We start from the raw sequence: 16,986 nt of genomic DNA on the forward strand, positions 1-16,986 counted from the left end.
CGATCGGTTAAAGGGGCCACAGTGTTTTCAAAGATTGATTTGAGGTCGGTTACTACCAATTTGAGAGTTAGGAGTCGATATCCGAAAACCGCCTTTAGGACAAGGTATGGACATTATGAGTTTCTTGTGATGCCTTTCGACAACAAATGCTCCAGCTATATTTATAGACTTAATGAATCGGATCTTAGGCCATATTTGGATAAGTTTGTAGTAGTGTTTATAGATGACATTTTAATTTATTCTCGAGATGAGTCGAACATGCGAACACTTGAGAACTATATTGCGAGATCTTGAGAGAAAAGAAGCTGTTTGCCAAGTTTAGTAAAAGTGAGTTACGGCCGTGAAGTCGATTTTTGGGCATATAGTCTCGGTGATGGTATTGGTGGATCCAAGCAAAATTTCTGCGATCGTTGATTGAAACCGCCAAGAATGTATCCGAGGTTAGAAGCTTTTTAGGCTTAGCGGGTATTATAGACGTTTTGTTGAAGGATTTTCGATGATTGCCTCTCCTATGACTAAGTTGTTGCAAAAGAATGTTAAGTTTGAATGGATGATAAATGTCAACAAAGTTTTGAAAAGTTGAAAGCACGATTGATGAAGCACCAATTTTAGTACTGACCGAGTCGGAAAGGAGTTAAGTAATTTATAGTGATGCATCATTGATGGGCCTTGGATGTGTGTTGATGCAAGAGGGTAAAGTGGTAGCTTATGCTTGAGGCAGTTAAAACCGCATGAGAAGAACTATCCTACACATGATTTGGAACGGCATTGTTGTTTTTGCCTTGAAGATTTGGCGACATTATTTGTGCGGTGAAAATGCGAATTTTACTGATCACAAAAGTTTGAAGTACTTGATGAATCAAAAGGATCTGAATCTGCTGCACGTGAGCGGCTTGAATTATTAAAGGATTATGATCTAGTGATTGATTATCATCCGGAAAAGCAAATGTAATTCTTGGCATACCGAAGCGAAAATTTCTTTTTACTTTGAGAGCCATGAACACGGGTTAGCATTGTCGATGATGGGTCAATCTTAGCAGAGATGAGAGCTAAACCGTTATTTCTCCGATTGATTTGTGATGCTCAAAAGAATGATAGTGAGTTGCGGATCAAGAGAACTCAATGCGAATCGAGTTCGACTCAGATTTTCGAGTTGGACCGGATGACTATTTGATGTTTCGAGACGAGAATATGTGTGCCGAAAACGATAAATTGATTCAAAAATATTACATGAGGCGCATAATGGCTGTTTATCGTTCATCTGGTAGCACAAAATGTATAATGATTTAAAGAAGTTGTATTGGTGGCGGGTATGAAAAGGACATTTCGAATTTGTAACCAAGTGTTTGATCATCAACAAGTAAAAATTTGAACATCAAGTGCCTTGAGGATTACTTCAACCGGTAATGGTGCACGAGTGGAAATGGGACAAGATTACCATGGATTTTGTAACCGGTTTGCCTTTAACTCCTAAAAAGAAGGATCTTTGTTTGGGTAGTGGTTGATAGATTAACAAAGTCAACCCACTTTATACCGAGACGCACCGATTACTCACTTGATAAATTAGCGAATTATATATTCTTTGAAATTGTGAAGTTGCACGAGTACCTATGTCTATAATATCAGATAGAGATCCAAGATTTACCTCGAGATTTTGGAAAAAGTTACAAGAAGCTTTGGGTACAAAATTGAACTTTAGTACCGCATTTCATCCACAAACAGATGGTCAAGCGGAAAGAGTAATCCGGTACTCGAAGATATGCTTAGATCTTGTGTTTTAGAATTTGGAGGTAGTTGGGAGAAATATCTATCTTTGATTGAGTTTGCCTATAATAACAGTTATCAATCAAGTATACAAATGGCACCGTCTGAAGCCTTGTATGGTCGTAAGTGTCGAGACTCCTTTATATTGGACCGAGCTTAGTGAGAAACAGATTCATGGAGTTGATCTAGTTAAAGAAACCGAAGAGAAAATAAAAGTAATTCGGGATTGCTTGAAAGCTGCTTCAGATCGACAAAAATCATATGCAGATTTAAAAAGAAAAGAGATTGAATTTCAGGTGGGTGATAAAGTGTTCTTGAAGGTGTCACCATGGAAAAAGATTCTGAGATTTAGTCGAAAAGGCAAGTTGAGTCCGCGTTTTATTGGGCCGTACGAGATTACTGAGAGAATCGGACCAGTAGCATATCGGTTGGCTTTACCGGCAGAGTTAGAAAGAATTCATAACGTGTTTCATGTATCAATGTTGCGACGTTATCGTTCTGATCCTTCACATGTGATTTCCCCAATAGAAATTGAGATTCGATCGGATATGACCTATGAGGAGGAACCAATAAAGATTTTGGCTCGAGAGGTTAAACAGTTAAGAAATAAAAGTATAGCTTTAGTGAAAGTATTGTGGCACAGACATGGGATAGAAGAGGCTACGTGGGAACCTGAGGAAGCTATGAGGAAACAATACCCAAACCTCTTTACCGGTAAGATTTTCGGGGACGAAAATCTCAAAAGGGGGGGAGAATTGTGACAACCCGAATTAGGACCTAATCGGAATAGTGGTTTCATGACCACAAATCCGAGATAGAAATAATTGTTTTATAATTATTTTGGGGTTTATGATATGATTGCATAATTTTGTGAAAATTTCGTGATGAAATTCTATGCCTAAAGTGCTTAAATTGAAAGTAGGGACTAAATCGAATAAGTTGCAAAATTTGCATCCCGGAAGTTTTTAGTATGAAATTGTTTTGGAATATTAATTAGGAGGTCTTAAATAGCAATTTGACCAATTTTAAGTTCATGGACAAAATTAGGACATGGAAGGAATTTTTGAAAGTTTAGTAAGGAGGGGCATTTTGGTCATTGGGATATTAAATGAAATAAAATGGGAAAAATAACACAAAATTGATCATCATCCTCCTTAGTTGCTGCGAATTCTCCTCTCTCCATAGCTAGGGTTTCTTCAATTTTCAAGCTCCATAGTAAGTGATTCCAAGCCCGCTTTTAATGTTCTTTACGTTTTGGAATCCGGAAGCTCGATTAAGCTTATGCTAGTAATAATTTAACCTAGGGTTCATATTTGGAAAAATACCCATAGGTGAAATTTGTGTATTTTGATGTTTTATGATAGAATATGAGGTTTTAAATTATGTTAAATAACTTGTGCTACTCGGTTTTAAGTGAAACGAGTAAAAGCAGCATAATCGGTAAAAATACCTATTGTTCATAACTATATGATAGAGTGAGAATTTGATGTTCTTGTAGAAGAAAAATGTTCAGCATATCATAAAACATAAGAATAAGGGCTGAAATTAAATTCCGAGCCTAGGGGCAAAATTGTAATTTTGTAAAGTTAGGGGCAAAATGTAATTTTTCCATGATGTGATTTTGGATTGAAATAAATAGTATGAGTATTAAATGAGCTAAATGTGTTATTATAGATCAAGAAAGACGCGAATTGATCTCGAGCAGGGGAAGGAAAAAGTTTTGGACTAAATTGCAAAATTTCCACATTTTTGCACCAAGGTAAGTTTGTATGTAAATATTACAATAATTTCATGTACATTCTTATATTTCAGCCTATTATACAAATATACTAGCTGATGTTAAAATGTAAATCGACTATTGGAAGAATGGAAATAAATATAGAGAGAGATCCGGTTGAACATTAGGAGAGATCGAATGAAATAGAGGGCGTAGCTAGGTCACATGTATGATGCTGAGTGCACATCATGTGTACAAGAAAGCTACGAGACACCCTGTAGTAGCTAGGTCACATGTGTGATACGAGATGTATCCCATGTAGACAAGAGAGCTACGTGAAAGATAAATGTAGCTAGGTCGCATGCGTGATTCCAAGTGAAGGACACCATGTAGACAAGAGAGCTACGTGAAAGATAAATGTAGCTAGGTGCATGCGTGATTCCAAGTGAAGGACACCATGTAGACAAGAGAGCTACGAGACAAATCGGTTAGGTCGCATGAGTGATGCTAAGTGTTCACCATTTGTACAAGAGAACCGAACTAAACGAAGTATGATGGTGGGGCGTGTCTTTGAAACCATTAAATATCGAGGATTGATCCGAATTGTTCAACGGGATGGTTTTGTGGTGATATTGTGGTTTGGACCTACACTTATGGTGAATGAAATGTGGTGAAAATGATTTGTGGTATATACATATATAAGATAAAATGAGGTTAGCATAAAGAATGTGTGAAAGAGTGAAATTAGCATTAAAACTGTTTGAGATGGTAGCAGTGACGTGATTTTGAAAAATCACCAAAAATAGGAGGAATATAATTAGAGGTTGAATGAGATGTGAAATTAAAGTTTAATGAGTCTAATTTCATATAAAAGAAACAGAGCAAGCAAAGGAATTCTATATTTTGAGATATTTACAATTGTATGTGACTTGCTTAGGATGAATACGTGATCCCCTGTTCCAACTTTGAAAAATCATTAAAAATTGTACAAAGAAAATTTAGAAATATAGTTTACATGCCTAAATTCCTTATTGAGACTAGTTTTAAATGAAACAGATTTCAGGGTTTTTTGAATTGTGTACTAAGAGAAATTCAATTCGTAGTGAACAGAGGTCAGACCAGTCGAGCTGTGTAACAGGGGAAACTTTAACTAATAAACTGTACTAATCGGCTGAACCAAAAATTATAGAAAAAAATTTAGTAAAAAGATTTATGAGTCTAGATTCAGGTAAATTTTACGGATTTGAATTCCGAGTTTTGTAATTCGAGTTATGATTTATTTAGTGAATATGACGCAGCAGAGACAGCTTAATCAAAGTGGAATGAATAGTGAAGTTAAAGTAGATATACTTGAATTGTTGTGTAAACATGTTAGATTCTTTAATTAGTATTTACATACTTACTTACTAAGCTATAAGCTTACTTTGTTTCTCTCTTTTGTCTTATAGTGTCCTTCGGCTTGCCCAGGAGTTAAGGATCGTGAAGATCTACCCGCACTATCATACTTTAGGGTATTTGAACTAAACGTTTTGAATTATGGCATGTATAGTAGGCATAATTATGTTGTTACGTGTCATATTTGTCTAGGTTTAAAATATTAGTTATAGTACTCAACCAGATACTTTGTACAAGCCATTAAAGTTGGCTAATATTGTTCAAGACATATGTTATGCGATGCACTATCAAATTGGATGACATATTTATATCTCGGTTATGTTTAATGGTATGGGTTATGTTCTGGTAATACCTTGTATCCTGTTCCGGCGACGGTAATGGGTAAGGGGTGTTACAACTAGAGCTATTTAATCACATTTCATAATTTTGCACTTAATTCAGTTTAGTCTTTTTTACCCAATTGACTACCGAAACCTTAAAATTTCTTGACGGAACTTTAATAATAACTTACTAACACTCCATAAATATTTATAATAATATTTATGGCTCGATTTATGAATTCGAGGTCTCAATACCTCGTTCTTATCCCATTTTATCTACAACTTCCTTTAATTCAAAATTTCACTAATTCAAAATTATTTCTAAAACCACACTTAGCATTTACTTACTAATATCTAAACTCACATGTCAGATTTAGTGATCTCAAATCACTGTTCCGATATCACTAAAATTTGGGCCGTTACACAATTTATTGCCTGAGCAAATTTATGAATGGTTAGAAACATTGCGCCCATCTTTGTAGGTTGTTAACCCATCTTAAATTGTTTGCTTATGAGATGATGAGTAACTGTAATGGCTAGATGCGAAGTGGTGGATCTAATGTGAAGTAGCGGATCCTTTAATTGTTTGGGAATAGTATCATCAATTGGAGATATCAGTTATTGGGGTTGAATTATATACTGTCATGCATTAACAGGGTTGAATTATATATTGTCACGAGAACCGTAAATGTTATGCCATCAAATGAGGGAGATATTAATTACGATTTACACAAGTTGGCGGTAGTTTTCACCAATGATGACTAACTATGTAGACTGGATATGGTTTACACAAGATGACAGGTGAACATGGTCAATATTACTAAATGTAACGTAAACCTAATTCAAGCAGAAGATGACTAACTGTGGATTTTTTTGTATCTGTAAATCAATTTTGGCCCGTTTTATTTAAAAATCAAATTTTACATTTTTTCCCAGTTAACATTTTACGTAATATTATGTACTCATCAATGCAAAAAAAAAAAAAGTTATGTTGAAAATTCAATTTATGATTTACAAAAAAGTTACTAAGTAAATAGTTAAAAAAATCAAAATTGTGTGAACCCAGGGGTTGTCCCCGATCCCTACGTGTAATGGTCAGGCTTCCTTCTTCGGCGATATCGTGCACCTTCATGTGGCATCTTGTAAGTGCTCGGACCAGCCTCCGATGTTCTTACATGTGTACTAAAGAAACTGGTAAAATTGTATTCCCCATCATCGGGAGTGATAGGGTTTTGCGAGACTGAAGGTACTGAGTCAAAGATGTAACATTCCGAAATAGGGCCTAAACGGAACAGTGGTTGCGAAACCACAAATTCAGGGTTAAAAATATATATATATTTTATTATTATTTTGAGGTTCATGGTATGATTACATGATTGTGTGAAAATTTCGTGATAAAATTCTATGCATAAAGTGCTTAAATTGAGGTTAGGGACTAAATCGAATAATTTGCAAAACTTGCATTCTAGAAGTTTTAGTATGAAATTATTTTGGAATATTAATTAGGAGATCTTAAATGGTAATTTGACCAATTTTAAGTTCATGGACAAAATTAGGACATGGAAGGAATTTTGAAAGTTTAGTAAGGAGGGCATTTTGGTCATTTGGTTATTAACATTAATAAAAGGTAAAAAGATGATAAAATTGTATCATCTTCTTCAAGTTACCAGCAGAACCTTACCTCTCTCCATAGCTGGGGTTTCTTCAACTTTCAAGCTTCATAGTAAGTGATTCCAAGCCCGCTTTTAATGATCTTTACGTTTTTGAAGTCCGTAGCTCGATAAAGCTTATGCTAGCAATAATTTAAGTTAGGAATCAAATTTGGAAAAATACCCATAGGTGAAATTTGTGTATTTTGATGTTTTATGATGGAATATGAGGTTTTAAATTATGTTAGACAACTTGTGCTACTTGGTTTTAAGTGAAAACGCAGTAAAAAGGCTTAATCGGTAAAAATACCTAATAGTCATAAGTACATGTTAGTGTGTGAATTTGATGTTGCCATAGAAGGAAAAATGATCAGCATGTCATAAAACATAAGAAAATAGGATGAAGTTTAATTTACGAGCCTTGGGGCAAAAGTGCAAATATGTGAAAGTTTAGGGCAAAGATGTAATTTTGACAAAGTTTGAGTAAAGGGTTGTTTTGATAAATGTTGATATTAAATAAGCTAAATTTGCTATTATAGATCAAGAAGAGCGAAATTGAGAGTAGATCGGGAAAAGAAAAGTAAAGGACTAAATTGTAAAGTTTAGTCACATTTTGTATCGAGGTAAGTTTACTGATAAATAAATGCAATATTATTTTATTTTACATTATTATTGTCAATTTCCAGCATTTATATATTTATGTTATGAAAATATTTAAAGTCGAATTTAAGGTGAAGTGACAGAGGAAAAGTGTTAGAAAGCCGGTTGAACCCTAGGAATGTTAGGATATTAGGGTTGTGAGGATGTAACGAAATGAGCCATGTAAGTCCATATTAGAAATATGGCTTTGGAGACAGGATTGAGCCATGTAAGTCCATATTATATATGGCATTGGAGACAGAATAATTCATGTAAGTCCATGTCAAAGACATGGCATTGGCGAGATATTGATAGACGAGAGCGACCTAGTATCCTTAGTATTCCGAGTGGTTCAACGGGTCAGGATACGAGTTAAATTACAGTGAATTAACAGCAAAGGAAAAGTAGATTATACTTATGAAAAAGGAAAGGTCAGGTAAGAAAGAAGGTAAGGGAATAAAGAAGAAGATAGAAATTGAGAAGTAAAGAAATTTATGATGTTAGATGATATTATGCATAATTATCCATTATGTTGAATGTTGTGATTTATTTGCTTGTAAGCTTACTAAGCCTAGTGCTTAATCTCTTTATTTTCTTCTTCTTATAGTACTTATCTAGCCACTCGGGGATCGAAGGAAATGTCGGAGGCCGATCACACTATCAAAGAAATAACTCGGTATAATTAGACGTTTTGTTTTGTGTATGGCATGTATAGAAACTTAGCCACTTTTGGTATAATATGAACAATGAATGATGTGTAAATACTTGCTAGTGATTAGCTAATAAAATGGCCGATGATATGCATGTTTATTAATATGTATGATTGAATGGTGATTATCACATGAAAATTATGAAAATGTGAAAGAAACCTAAAACAGATTCAAGTAACAGCAATAACGTAACTTTGAAAAATCACTAAAAATTGCATAAACATATTTTGAAGATGAATAATATATGAAATTAAATCTTATTATGTCTATTTTCTTATGGAATAAGAAAAATAGGTAAAGGTATTATATTTCATGATATATCTGAGTTTTAGTGAAACAGGTCGAGCGATTTCTGGAACCCCTGTTTCAACTTTGGAAGTTCACCATAAATTGTACAAAACTAATTAGAAGGTATACTTTATATGGTTATAATCCTTGTTGAGTCTAGTTTTAAGATAAACAAACGGCTTAGTGATATGAATTTTTTACAGGAAGAAACATGGTTCGTAGTAACAAGAGGTTAGTGCAGTCGAGTTTTGAAACAGGGGAAACTTTAACTAATAAACTGTACTAATTGGCCAAGTCAAAAATCTATGAAAAAAATTAGTAGATAGATATATGAGTCTAGTTTCAGGAAAAATTTACGGATCTTAATTTCGAGTTTCGGAACTCAAGATATGAATTTTTAGGCGACTACGATGCAGAATGGCAGTACATTCCGAAATGCTTAAATAAACAATTTAAACCTATTTAAGGGATAGAATAAGTTTAGTAATGCCTCGTGCTCGATTCTGGCAACAGTCTCGGGTAAGGAGTGTTACAAAAGATATCTTACCTGGTAGGTGCTTGCTGATGAGGCTCTAGGTGGTATGAGTACGCTCTAGAATGTGCCGAATATTGAGGCTCGGGGTTAGAGTCTACGCCAAATATTTCCTCGAATGAAGGTGGTTGTTGTTGGGGATGGGTAGGGTGTGAGTAAGATCTGAAGATGGAATATTAGAGCTTAGGATCGGGGTTTGAATTAGATTTACTGTTCCTAGACGGTGGAACTTGATGACGACGCGGTTAGGTTTCCCTCTGTCACCATCAAAACCCTTGTGGTTGCACGTGTGGCAGGACCATAATAAAATGATCATTATATATGAAGGGCTTCCAATTCGCCATGGATTTAAAGGATTAAGAGTATAAAATTCACAATTAACATCGGATAATCACCCAAAACGTGTTAAGAATAAGGTTAAAAATGTTACTTTTAGCACTTATCAAATATCCCTACACTTAAGCGTTTGCTTGTCTTCAAGAAAAGTTCTCAATCCATATTCAAGTTAACTTCCTTTAATTTATTGTTTTCACCGACGTCTCAGGATAATCTACAAATAATCATACATTGGAAATTTAAACTAAAATGACACTAAAAAGTACAAGCAATCCAAGCAGAATTTTTTTTAAGGCAAAAAAAACATAGGCATCTCCCTTATCTCAATAATTACTTGAAATTCAAATTCAACAAGAATTAGCACCCTCACTAAGGTTTACTCAAAGCTCTTAAGGTGTTTAAGGTTCAAGTAATGTGCACTCAACAGTTAAACAAGAAATGCTATTACCATAGGCTTGCTTGAAAATAAAATCTTCACCACTACATATATGAGATGACACACCAATTAAGAGGTCTTTACGAGGTTGTAACAGAGCTTAGGTTATGGGTACGGAAAAGGTCATAAAAGGTGGTTACAATCGAGATTCCAATTGATAGGTTACCAACCAAAAGAATCAACTGCTAAATTACAAGAATTTAACATCAATGTGAAATAAAAGGTGGATGTGAGCTTTTATACAATATATGAGATTAACAATTCAAGCTTAAATAAGATAGTAAGGTTTATAACCTAAATATTGATTTATCAATTGATCAAGATTGCTAATTTTTTTAGATCAAAGAGAAATTCAACAATACAAATGAAACATAGTCAGACAACTAACCAAATCGAATCTCAACAAAAAAGGAATTAATAAAAAGGGTGATTTACAAAATTAAGGTGGTTTTCGGGTTAACATGAACTGGTGATAAGTAAACAAAAATGGATTAGGATCAACGGGGTTTCTTAGGGGATAATACAATGGGTAAGTTGTTTAAAGGTTAAGCGGATTAAATCCTAAGTACCTCTATCTTCTCAGTATATCAAATCAATAGTGTGGTCTTGACCACCTGCGCCTCGAGAGTGGCCTTAACCACCTATTCCCATGACAAGGCCACTTGCTTAGCAAGCTACCTCATCAGGCACTTTGGTTTTTTAGGTACAATCACTTTTCTAAGTATGAACATGCTTCTAACAATAAGTGAGTCTCGTCAAAGAATAACAATAACCTTGTACTGTCCAGGACCACTACATACCTCATGTTCACTATGCCAGTATGCCCATTGTCGATTGTAACCACTTGCCACATCACAATATAGGACAAAGGACCTCCCCTATAATAACCCTTCAAATGGTGAAGAAAGGATCAACGTTTGAAACCTTACACTTCTCTAAGCAATCTCCTCTTCCTTTAGAAATCAATCTATTCTCTTGTCTATTTTTGACTCTCCACTTCTCTAGATGAATTGCCTTCCTTAACTCCACCATATACCTCTCCTTACCTCTTCATTATCTCCTTCATTGTTGTACATTGTATCAATAACGTTAATGTTTTTGCCAATTGTACATAACTTTTGTTGATATAATAAATTTAGCTTGCAACATTTACACGTTTTGTCAATATTTACACAAAATATATGAACAACAAGGGCTAAATGTATAATTGACGAAAAACATTAACATCATGATTAATTGTCTTGAGTTGCTCACTTGTGAAATTAATAGTGATTAAACTGCTCCAATGTTTTGAAACGGGCCAATTTGCTCAATATTAAAATTGAGATGGATTGAAAGGTTTTTTTACCAATTGTTTTATATTTCAAATCTATGATAACTATTAGATAACTATTAGGATTTTTGAGCCCTTAGTGTAGTAATTCCATCATATTTGATAAATTACTGAAATGACCAAATTGATTATTCATGAAAATAATCAAATATTATTCACTATCTCTATGTTGTATTGTCCTTAATGGTTTATACAAGTAACACAAAATGTATAAATAAATATTGGCTCATTGATTACCACAAGCTCAACGTAACTCTTTAACGGATTGTGTTTAACATGACTACTTATATGGAATTGTAAATGATTAAATAAGGAGAAATAGTTCACTAAATTTACGTGTTAGAGTAATAAGTGTTTTCTCTACTCATTGATTAGATTATCTTAACTTAATTTAGTCACTTGAGATATCTATTTAATTAGATTAAATAATGAATTCAAGTGAAGCTAAATTAAGAGATCATGTTATCTAATTATTTGGAATGAAATAATATTAATTAATTAAAAAAGTTACACATGCATTTTAGTTCGATGAAGTCGTCATGACTTTAACGAGATTAGAATAAGACTTTGTAAATTATTTAATCGAGTAACTAATATTGATTTATTAACTAAAATTAACTAATTAATTATCTAAAATACATATGTGGGTATTAAAGTGACGTAACAAAGGTTAATAAGCTATCGGCCAAGCAAGCAAGAAGACAACATTAGGAGCCCTTAAATGTTTAAATTAATTAAGGGTGAGTTTGGATGGGCAGTGCATTTAGTGTAAAAATAGCAGTGGAGGTGAGATTAGTTACGGTAGCAATACTATAACATGAAACAAAAAGTAAATTAAATGTACTATACCCCACCGCCTATATGACAACAATAGCATACATAAACTTTTAATTTTAATTAAGTTTTGATTTTAGTTAAGTTTACAATGAAACCAACAAGAAAAAACCTGAAATGTTTAAATTAATTAAAAAAGCAATTATATCTCGATTTAAAAAAAAGAGGTAGGAAGTAATTAACTAGATTATGAACATCCGAAGGTGCCAAGCTACTTCTTCAATTGTAAATTAAGTTACAATTTGAGTAACATATAAAAAACTAATAAGAAAATATGTACACGAGAATTAGTTACGCTGTTTGAAAAATTTTTCCAAGGCATTATTTAGTGAGTAATTCACTATATATCTACATTACAAATTATGATTTAAGTTTAAATCACTCACAGAATATTTACCTCACACTCATACACCAAATAAGATTATTCTCTCACTAAAATTTTTACCTTGAAAGCTTAGTTATAAACTAAACACAAAATACATTTTGTTTACAATGTATTTACATTAAAACAGGTTCCCAACAAAATTTTAATTATTTATATTCTAGCAGCTATTTGATTGTGGATATTTTTCATATATGTCCTTCAAAACAAGGTTATTTTAAAGATTCGATCCTTAGTTGTGTTTTTGATTGATGAAAGAATTTAATTTAAGTATTAAATAAAACGAGATAATAAAGAGTAAGATTTTTGCATATAATCAATGTCTATTATTTTATTATAAAATTCAAAAGTTATCTATAATTTCTCTTTAATTCTTATAGAAGAGGATTAACACGCTCAAACCCACGTTTTTTATATTAATAATAATGTTAATTCGAGATAATCAATGTCTATTACATTTTTACAATTTGTTGTTGTACAACTAATACAGATACCTTGCTATTTAAATCAGTAGATGCAAAAAGGTCTCCGACAATCCCTAGCTCAGGGAATTCACTCCATTCCGATAAACCCGCCAATAGTACTGACTCTACCCCGTAGTGTCTACCGACGATTATTAAATCATAATCGTTGGCGATTGACCTAACGAGCTTTATGGTCTGCGATCCGCAATGCATCATTTCTTCTACATACGTTATGTCACACCAATTACCAAGTACTCCATTATTTTGCTTAACATCTTTCAACATCTCGGTATCCAATACCGTGTCCCAGTCTACAACGTTACTGCAATCTTGATACGCAATGAGACGGGTCACGGTTAGCTTCACCCGAGGGTCTTGAGCCATCCTTTTCGCCAGCGTTAAAGCCTCCCTATCGTCTTTTCCGCCCAAGAAAAGCATCCCGATTGAGTAAGACGATGGAGATGACGGCTTCATTGGTTTCTGCCTCCTGCCACGATCGATTAGGATCCCGACTGAGCACGGTGCTTGGTCCAAGACGGTGCAATTCAAGTTCCTTACCACGTTATTTTCTTCTTCAAGGGATCCATCCATCGACCATTTCCTATGGAACGGAAGAATTATTAAAGACGTTTGCTTGTCGAGAGCCATCGTGCAAATATCTTCATGCATGAGCTTCCGCGGTGTAATCACCGTGAAAGCGTTAACCGTGACCAAACCCCACCTGTTCCCCTCGTACTGATAGAACGGAATGATGTTCTCGAAGGACCTGGTGGAGGTGGTGCTGAATTCGTGATTGTGGTGAGCTATAAACACCGGTGAATTACGAGCCATTAGCGCGATCAAGTGAATGACATAAACAACATTGGGACTCTCTCTCGTAGGGCAAGTGAGATCAAGCAAATTGATCATAGCTGGGACATTATAGGATGTGTGAACACATGCAAGAATCCGTAGCTCAGCATCGGGTTTTAAGTGCATTAGGTTCCGTTGCTCATATGCTGCATATTTTCTTGAATCTGGGTCATAAAGGAACCTCACCAGGATTGGGATTATAGTTGCATTTACCAAAATGGCGATGACCATGGCGGTAAAAACTGTTTCTGATAAAACCTGCAAATGATCGAAAAAGATAATTAGATAGGTTTGGGAGATTCTAATTAAGTTTTTGATTGGTCAAATCATATAAAAGATCCTCATAGGGGTTCAACTGGTTTAAGTCTACTATAATTTGATTATTTCTATACTTCGAAAGGGTTTAAATTTTGTATCAGCCCAGACTAAACAATATTATATGGCGCAATGTTCTCTAATAAAAAAAATCATAGATACTTAACTAGGACATAAAAAAGACTTAGGTATCAATTGGACATTAAAGTTAAACTAGGGTATTGAATTAGAAAAAAAACTTATAAAATTAAATTAAAAAACTTAAATACCAAAATAAACATTAAAATTAAATTTAAATATAAATTTGAGATAAAAAACTCTAAATACCAAATAAATCATTAAAATAAACTCAAATACTAAGTAGTAAATAACATGTTAACCTTCTAAAATGCGTATTTTGAAACTTTACTTCAACTTCTTTCCATTGATTCCGACAAATATTTGATTCGGCTTTTTTAGACCAGATGATGTGGCATATATAATTAATAGTTTTTATAGTTGCTGAATTTTATTTTTGCATATTTAGAAAACGCAAAAAAATGTTTGTAAAACTATACAAGAAAACTTAATGTATTATGTCACATCATCTATGTGAATTATAGAATTTAAAAGAAAATGTCTGTCTGAAGGCTGAAAATATAATTTTGAAAATTAAGGAGACTAGAAATTATCAAAAATATATATATTATAGGGATAAACTATATCAAAGAAACATATTATAGGGACTATATGTAGGATTTTGCCTTTTTTAAGATTTTATTTATGATTTGGCTCTTGAACTATACTTATTTTCTTAATTTGATATTTAAATTTTTTTTCACTTTACAAAAAATATTATCTACATCCAATAAAAATGTGGCATGTGTCAAATTCTTATTGAGAACCCTTTTTCCTAAAAGTAAACTAATGCGAAATGATAATTTAAATATAAAATAGTAAATTTTTAAATTTAAATTTTACCTTATTATCTCTAAAAGTAGAATAATGCGACAACTGGACAATTCCTTTACTGCTCATAATGAGACCAAAAGCCAAGGAGTCCCTAAAAGGCATAAAGTTCAAAAATGAACCTATGCAACATGGAATTAGTTTTGCAAGGAATGTCATGGAGAAAGCAAAGGTAAAAAATTTGACAGTGGATGGATCTGACAACATATTCCCAAAATTAGCCCTCAGTGTCGATGCTATCACGTAGATGGAAAGAAAGAAGGCATTGATAAAGCATTCGAACTTGTCTATCAATGCCGACCCTAGCGGTGGACCGTCAGGGACAGCTAGGCCGAAGAGAAAAGCACCGATTAAAGGAGATCGATCGGTCCAATGTGTAAATACAGCACACCCGAATGCAACCATCATGGTGGCTGTGATGTACACGTCCGCGACCGGTCCCCCATCGGGTGTTCTTTTAATTACCCAATGCATCAATGGACGAAACACGAAGATAATGAGTGTTATGAAACAAAACATGATCACCACTCGTTCTATAACCAACAATGGTGATGCGGTAAAATTTCGTGACAACGACATTACGTGGACTAAAAACATGGTGCTCAAGTCGCCTACGGCAGCGGATGTTAGGGCAAGTCGTCCGAGTTCGGTATTTAAGATCTTGAGCTCGGCTAGTAGGCAAGCGATGACGGAAAACGATGTTAACGCTTCGATCACTGTTCCGATTAGACGTTCGGTTTTTACTTGTTCGGTTTCATTAGGTTGTTTGAAGGTTTCATTAATAGCTGCACCGACCAAGATGGAAGATAAAAGGGATACGACGCCGATCCCTACGGATCTCTTTGTTGTCCTTAATGCTAATTTCATGTCCATTTTCACTCCCGTTAGGAACAAAAATAATGTGAAACCGAACACCGCTACAGTGTCGATGACTTCTATACTTAACTCCTCATTGAAGAATATGCTCCTGACTGATTCTAGTTTCACCATGGGGCTCATGGTAATGCCGGCCTAGTAAAGAAAAAAAAAAAAAAAACAAAACAAGGTTTCTCTTAGTTGACATGCATTTCATGGAGCATAATAGGCTAAGAAATAGAGAGAGAGTAGGTGACGGATTAACATACAAACATTTGTGAGGCAAATAAGGTGATGCCAAGAGGCCTTAAGATGGTATAAATTACATGAGTGATGACGAATGTCAAGACAACCTGCAACTCCAAAAGCGGCAACGAGTAACTGAAAATCACCGACGGGGAAGTCTCATTTTCCCATATACCAGCGGAATTCACCTTGGGAGGTAAAACGATGCAATATTCAGATGTTTCATTCTCGTACAGAAGAAATGGCATCGGTGATGGTGGAGGCGATGCTCCGGCCATGGCTACCGCTGACTATCGCTAAGATTCTGGTATTAATGAAGGGAAGGAATTGGATGGTAAGGTTTAATGCTTTATATATGTAGATTTTTTTTAAGAACGCAAATTAAGGAAGTTATTGTAATATTGTAATCAAGAGGGTTAAAATATCAAATTAGCAGCAATTTTGGGGATTTCTTGTTAATGTTTAACAATTTCTAGTTGTTTCAACTAGATTTTCGGCCCTGAAATTAACAGATTTACCTAATTTTTTATTAAGAAATTAACAAACAAAATCAAACATAATATAATATATATAATAAATTTTTGAATTCTATTTGAGTTAAGAGTTAGTTGATATGGTGAAATATTCAATTAAAATCTTAATAAACCGTAAATATATCCTATTATTTTGACTTCTTTTTATCTTTTTAAGTTATTTAGTAAAAATTTGTTTGTTATATCTTAGTTTTACAATAACAAAATTTATCCCTTAGAATAAATCAGAGAAATTTAATCCTTTTCCAATTTTGAAAGTAATGTTTGTTATATCCCCTTACACTTATAAATGTGTCAGCACAATAAGCCACCAGAATCAACCTTTAAACCCCTCTATCATTAGGTCCCCTTGACCACTTGTTCTCATGACAAGGGTACTCATTAAGCGAGATACGTCATCATGCACTCACTTTTTAAGTAGAAACACTTCTCTATGTA

At 34.0% G+C, this 16,986-nt stretch overlaps 1 protein-coding gene across 1 annotated transcript; it reads right to left on the minus strand.

Annotated features, from left to right (window-relative positions):
- Positions 1 to 12,722: 12,722 nt before the first annotated feature.
- On the minus strand, positions 12,723 to 16,401 carry LOC108468514 (cation/H(+) antiporter 4-like). The gene is made up of 3 exons (XM_053017932.1): positions 16,039 to 16,401; positions 14,927 to 15,925; positions 12,723 to 13,909 (listed from the first exon to the last, which is right to left on the minus strand). Exons 1-3 carry the CDS (start codon positions 16,291 to 16,293, stop codon positions 12,788 to 12,790), a joined length of 2,376 nt encoding a protein of 791 aa, XP_052873892.1. The 5' UTR covers positions 16,294 to 16,401; the 3' UTR covers positions 12,723 to 12,787.
- Positions 16,402 to 16,986: the final 585 nt, after the last annotated feature.

The sequence above is a fragment of the Gossypium arboreum genome, chromosome 8 (assembly GCF_025698485.1).
Source record: "Gossypium arboreum isolate Shixiya-1 chromosome 8, ASM2569848v2, whole genome shotgun sequence".
NCBI classification, from domain to species: Eukaryota; Viridiplantae; Streptophyta; class Magnoliopsida; order Malvales; family Malvaceae; genus Gossypium; species Gossypium arboreum.

Excerpts from the sequence above, each read along its gene's own strand:
- LOC108468514 (XM_053017932.1), bottom strand. The coding sequence starts at position 16,293 with ATGGCCGGAGCATCGCCTCCACCATCACCGATGCCATTTCTTCTGTAC. Across the intron at positions 15,926-16,038 it reads TATTTGCCTCACAAATGTTT|GCCGGCATTACCATGAGCCC; the intron begins GTATGTTAATCC and ends TTTCTTTACTAG. Across the intron at positions 13,910-14,926 it reads CTACTTTTAGAGATAATAAG|GTTTTATCAGAAACAGTTTT; the intron begins GTAAAATTTAAA and ends GATCATTTGCAG.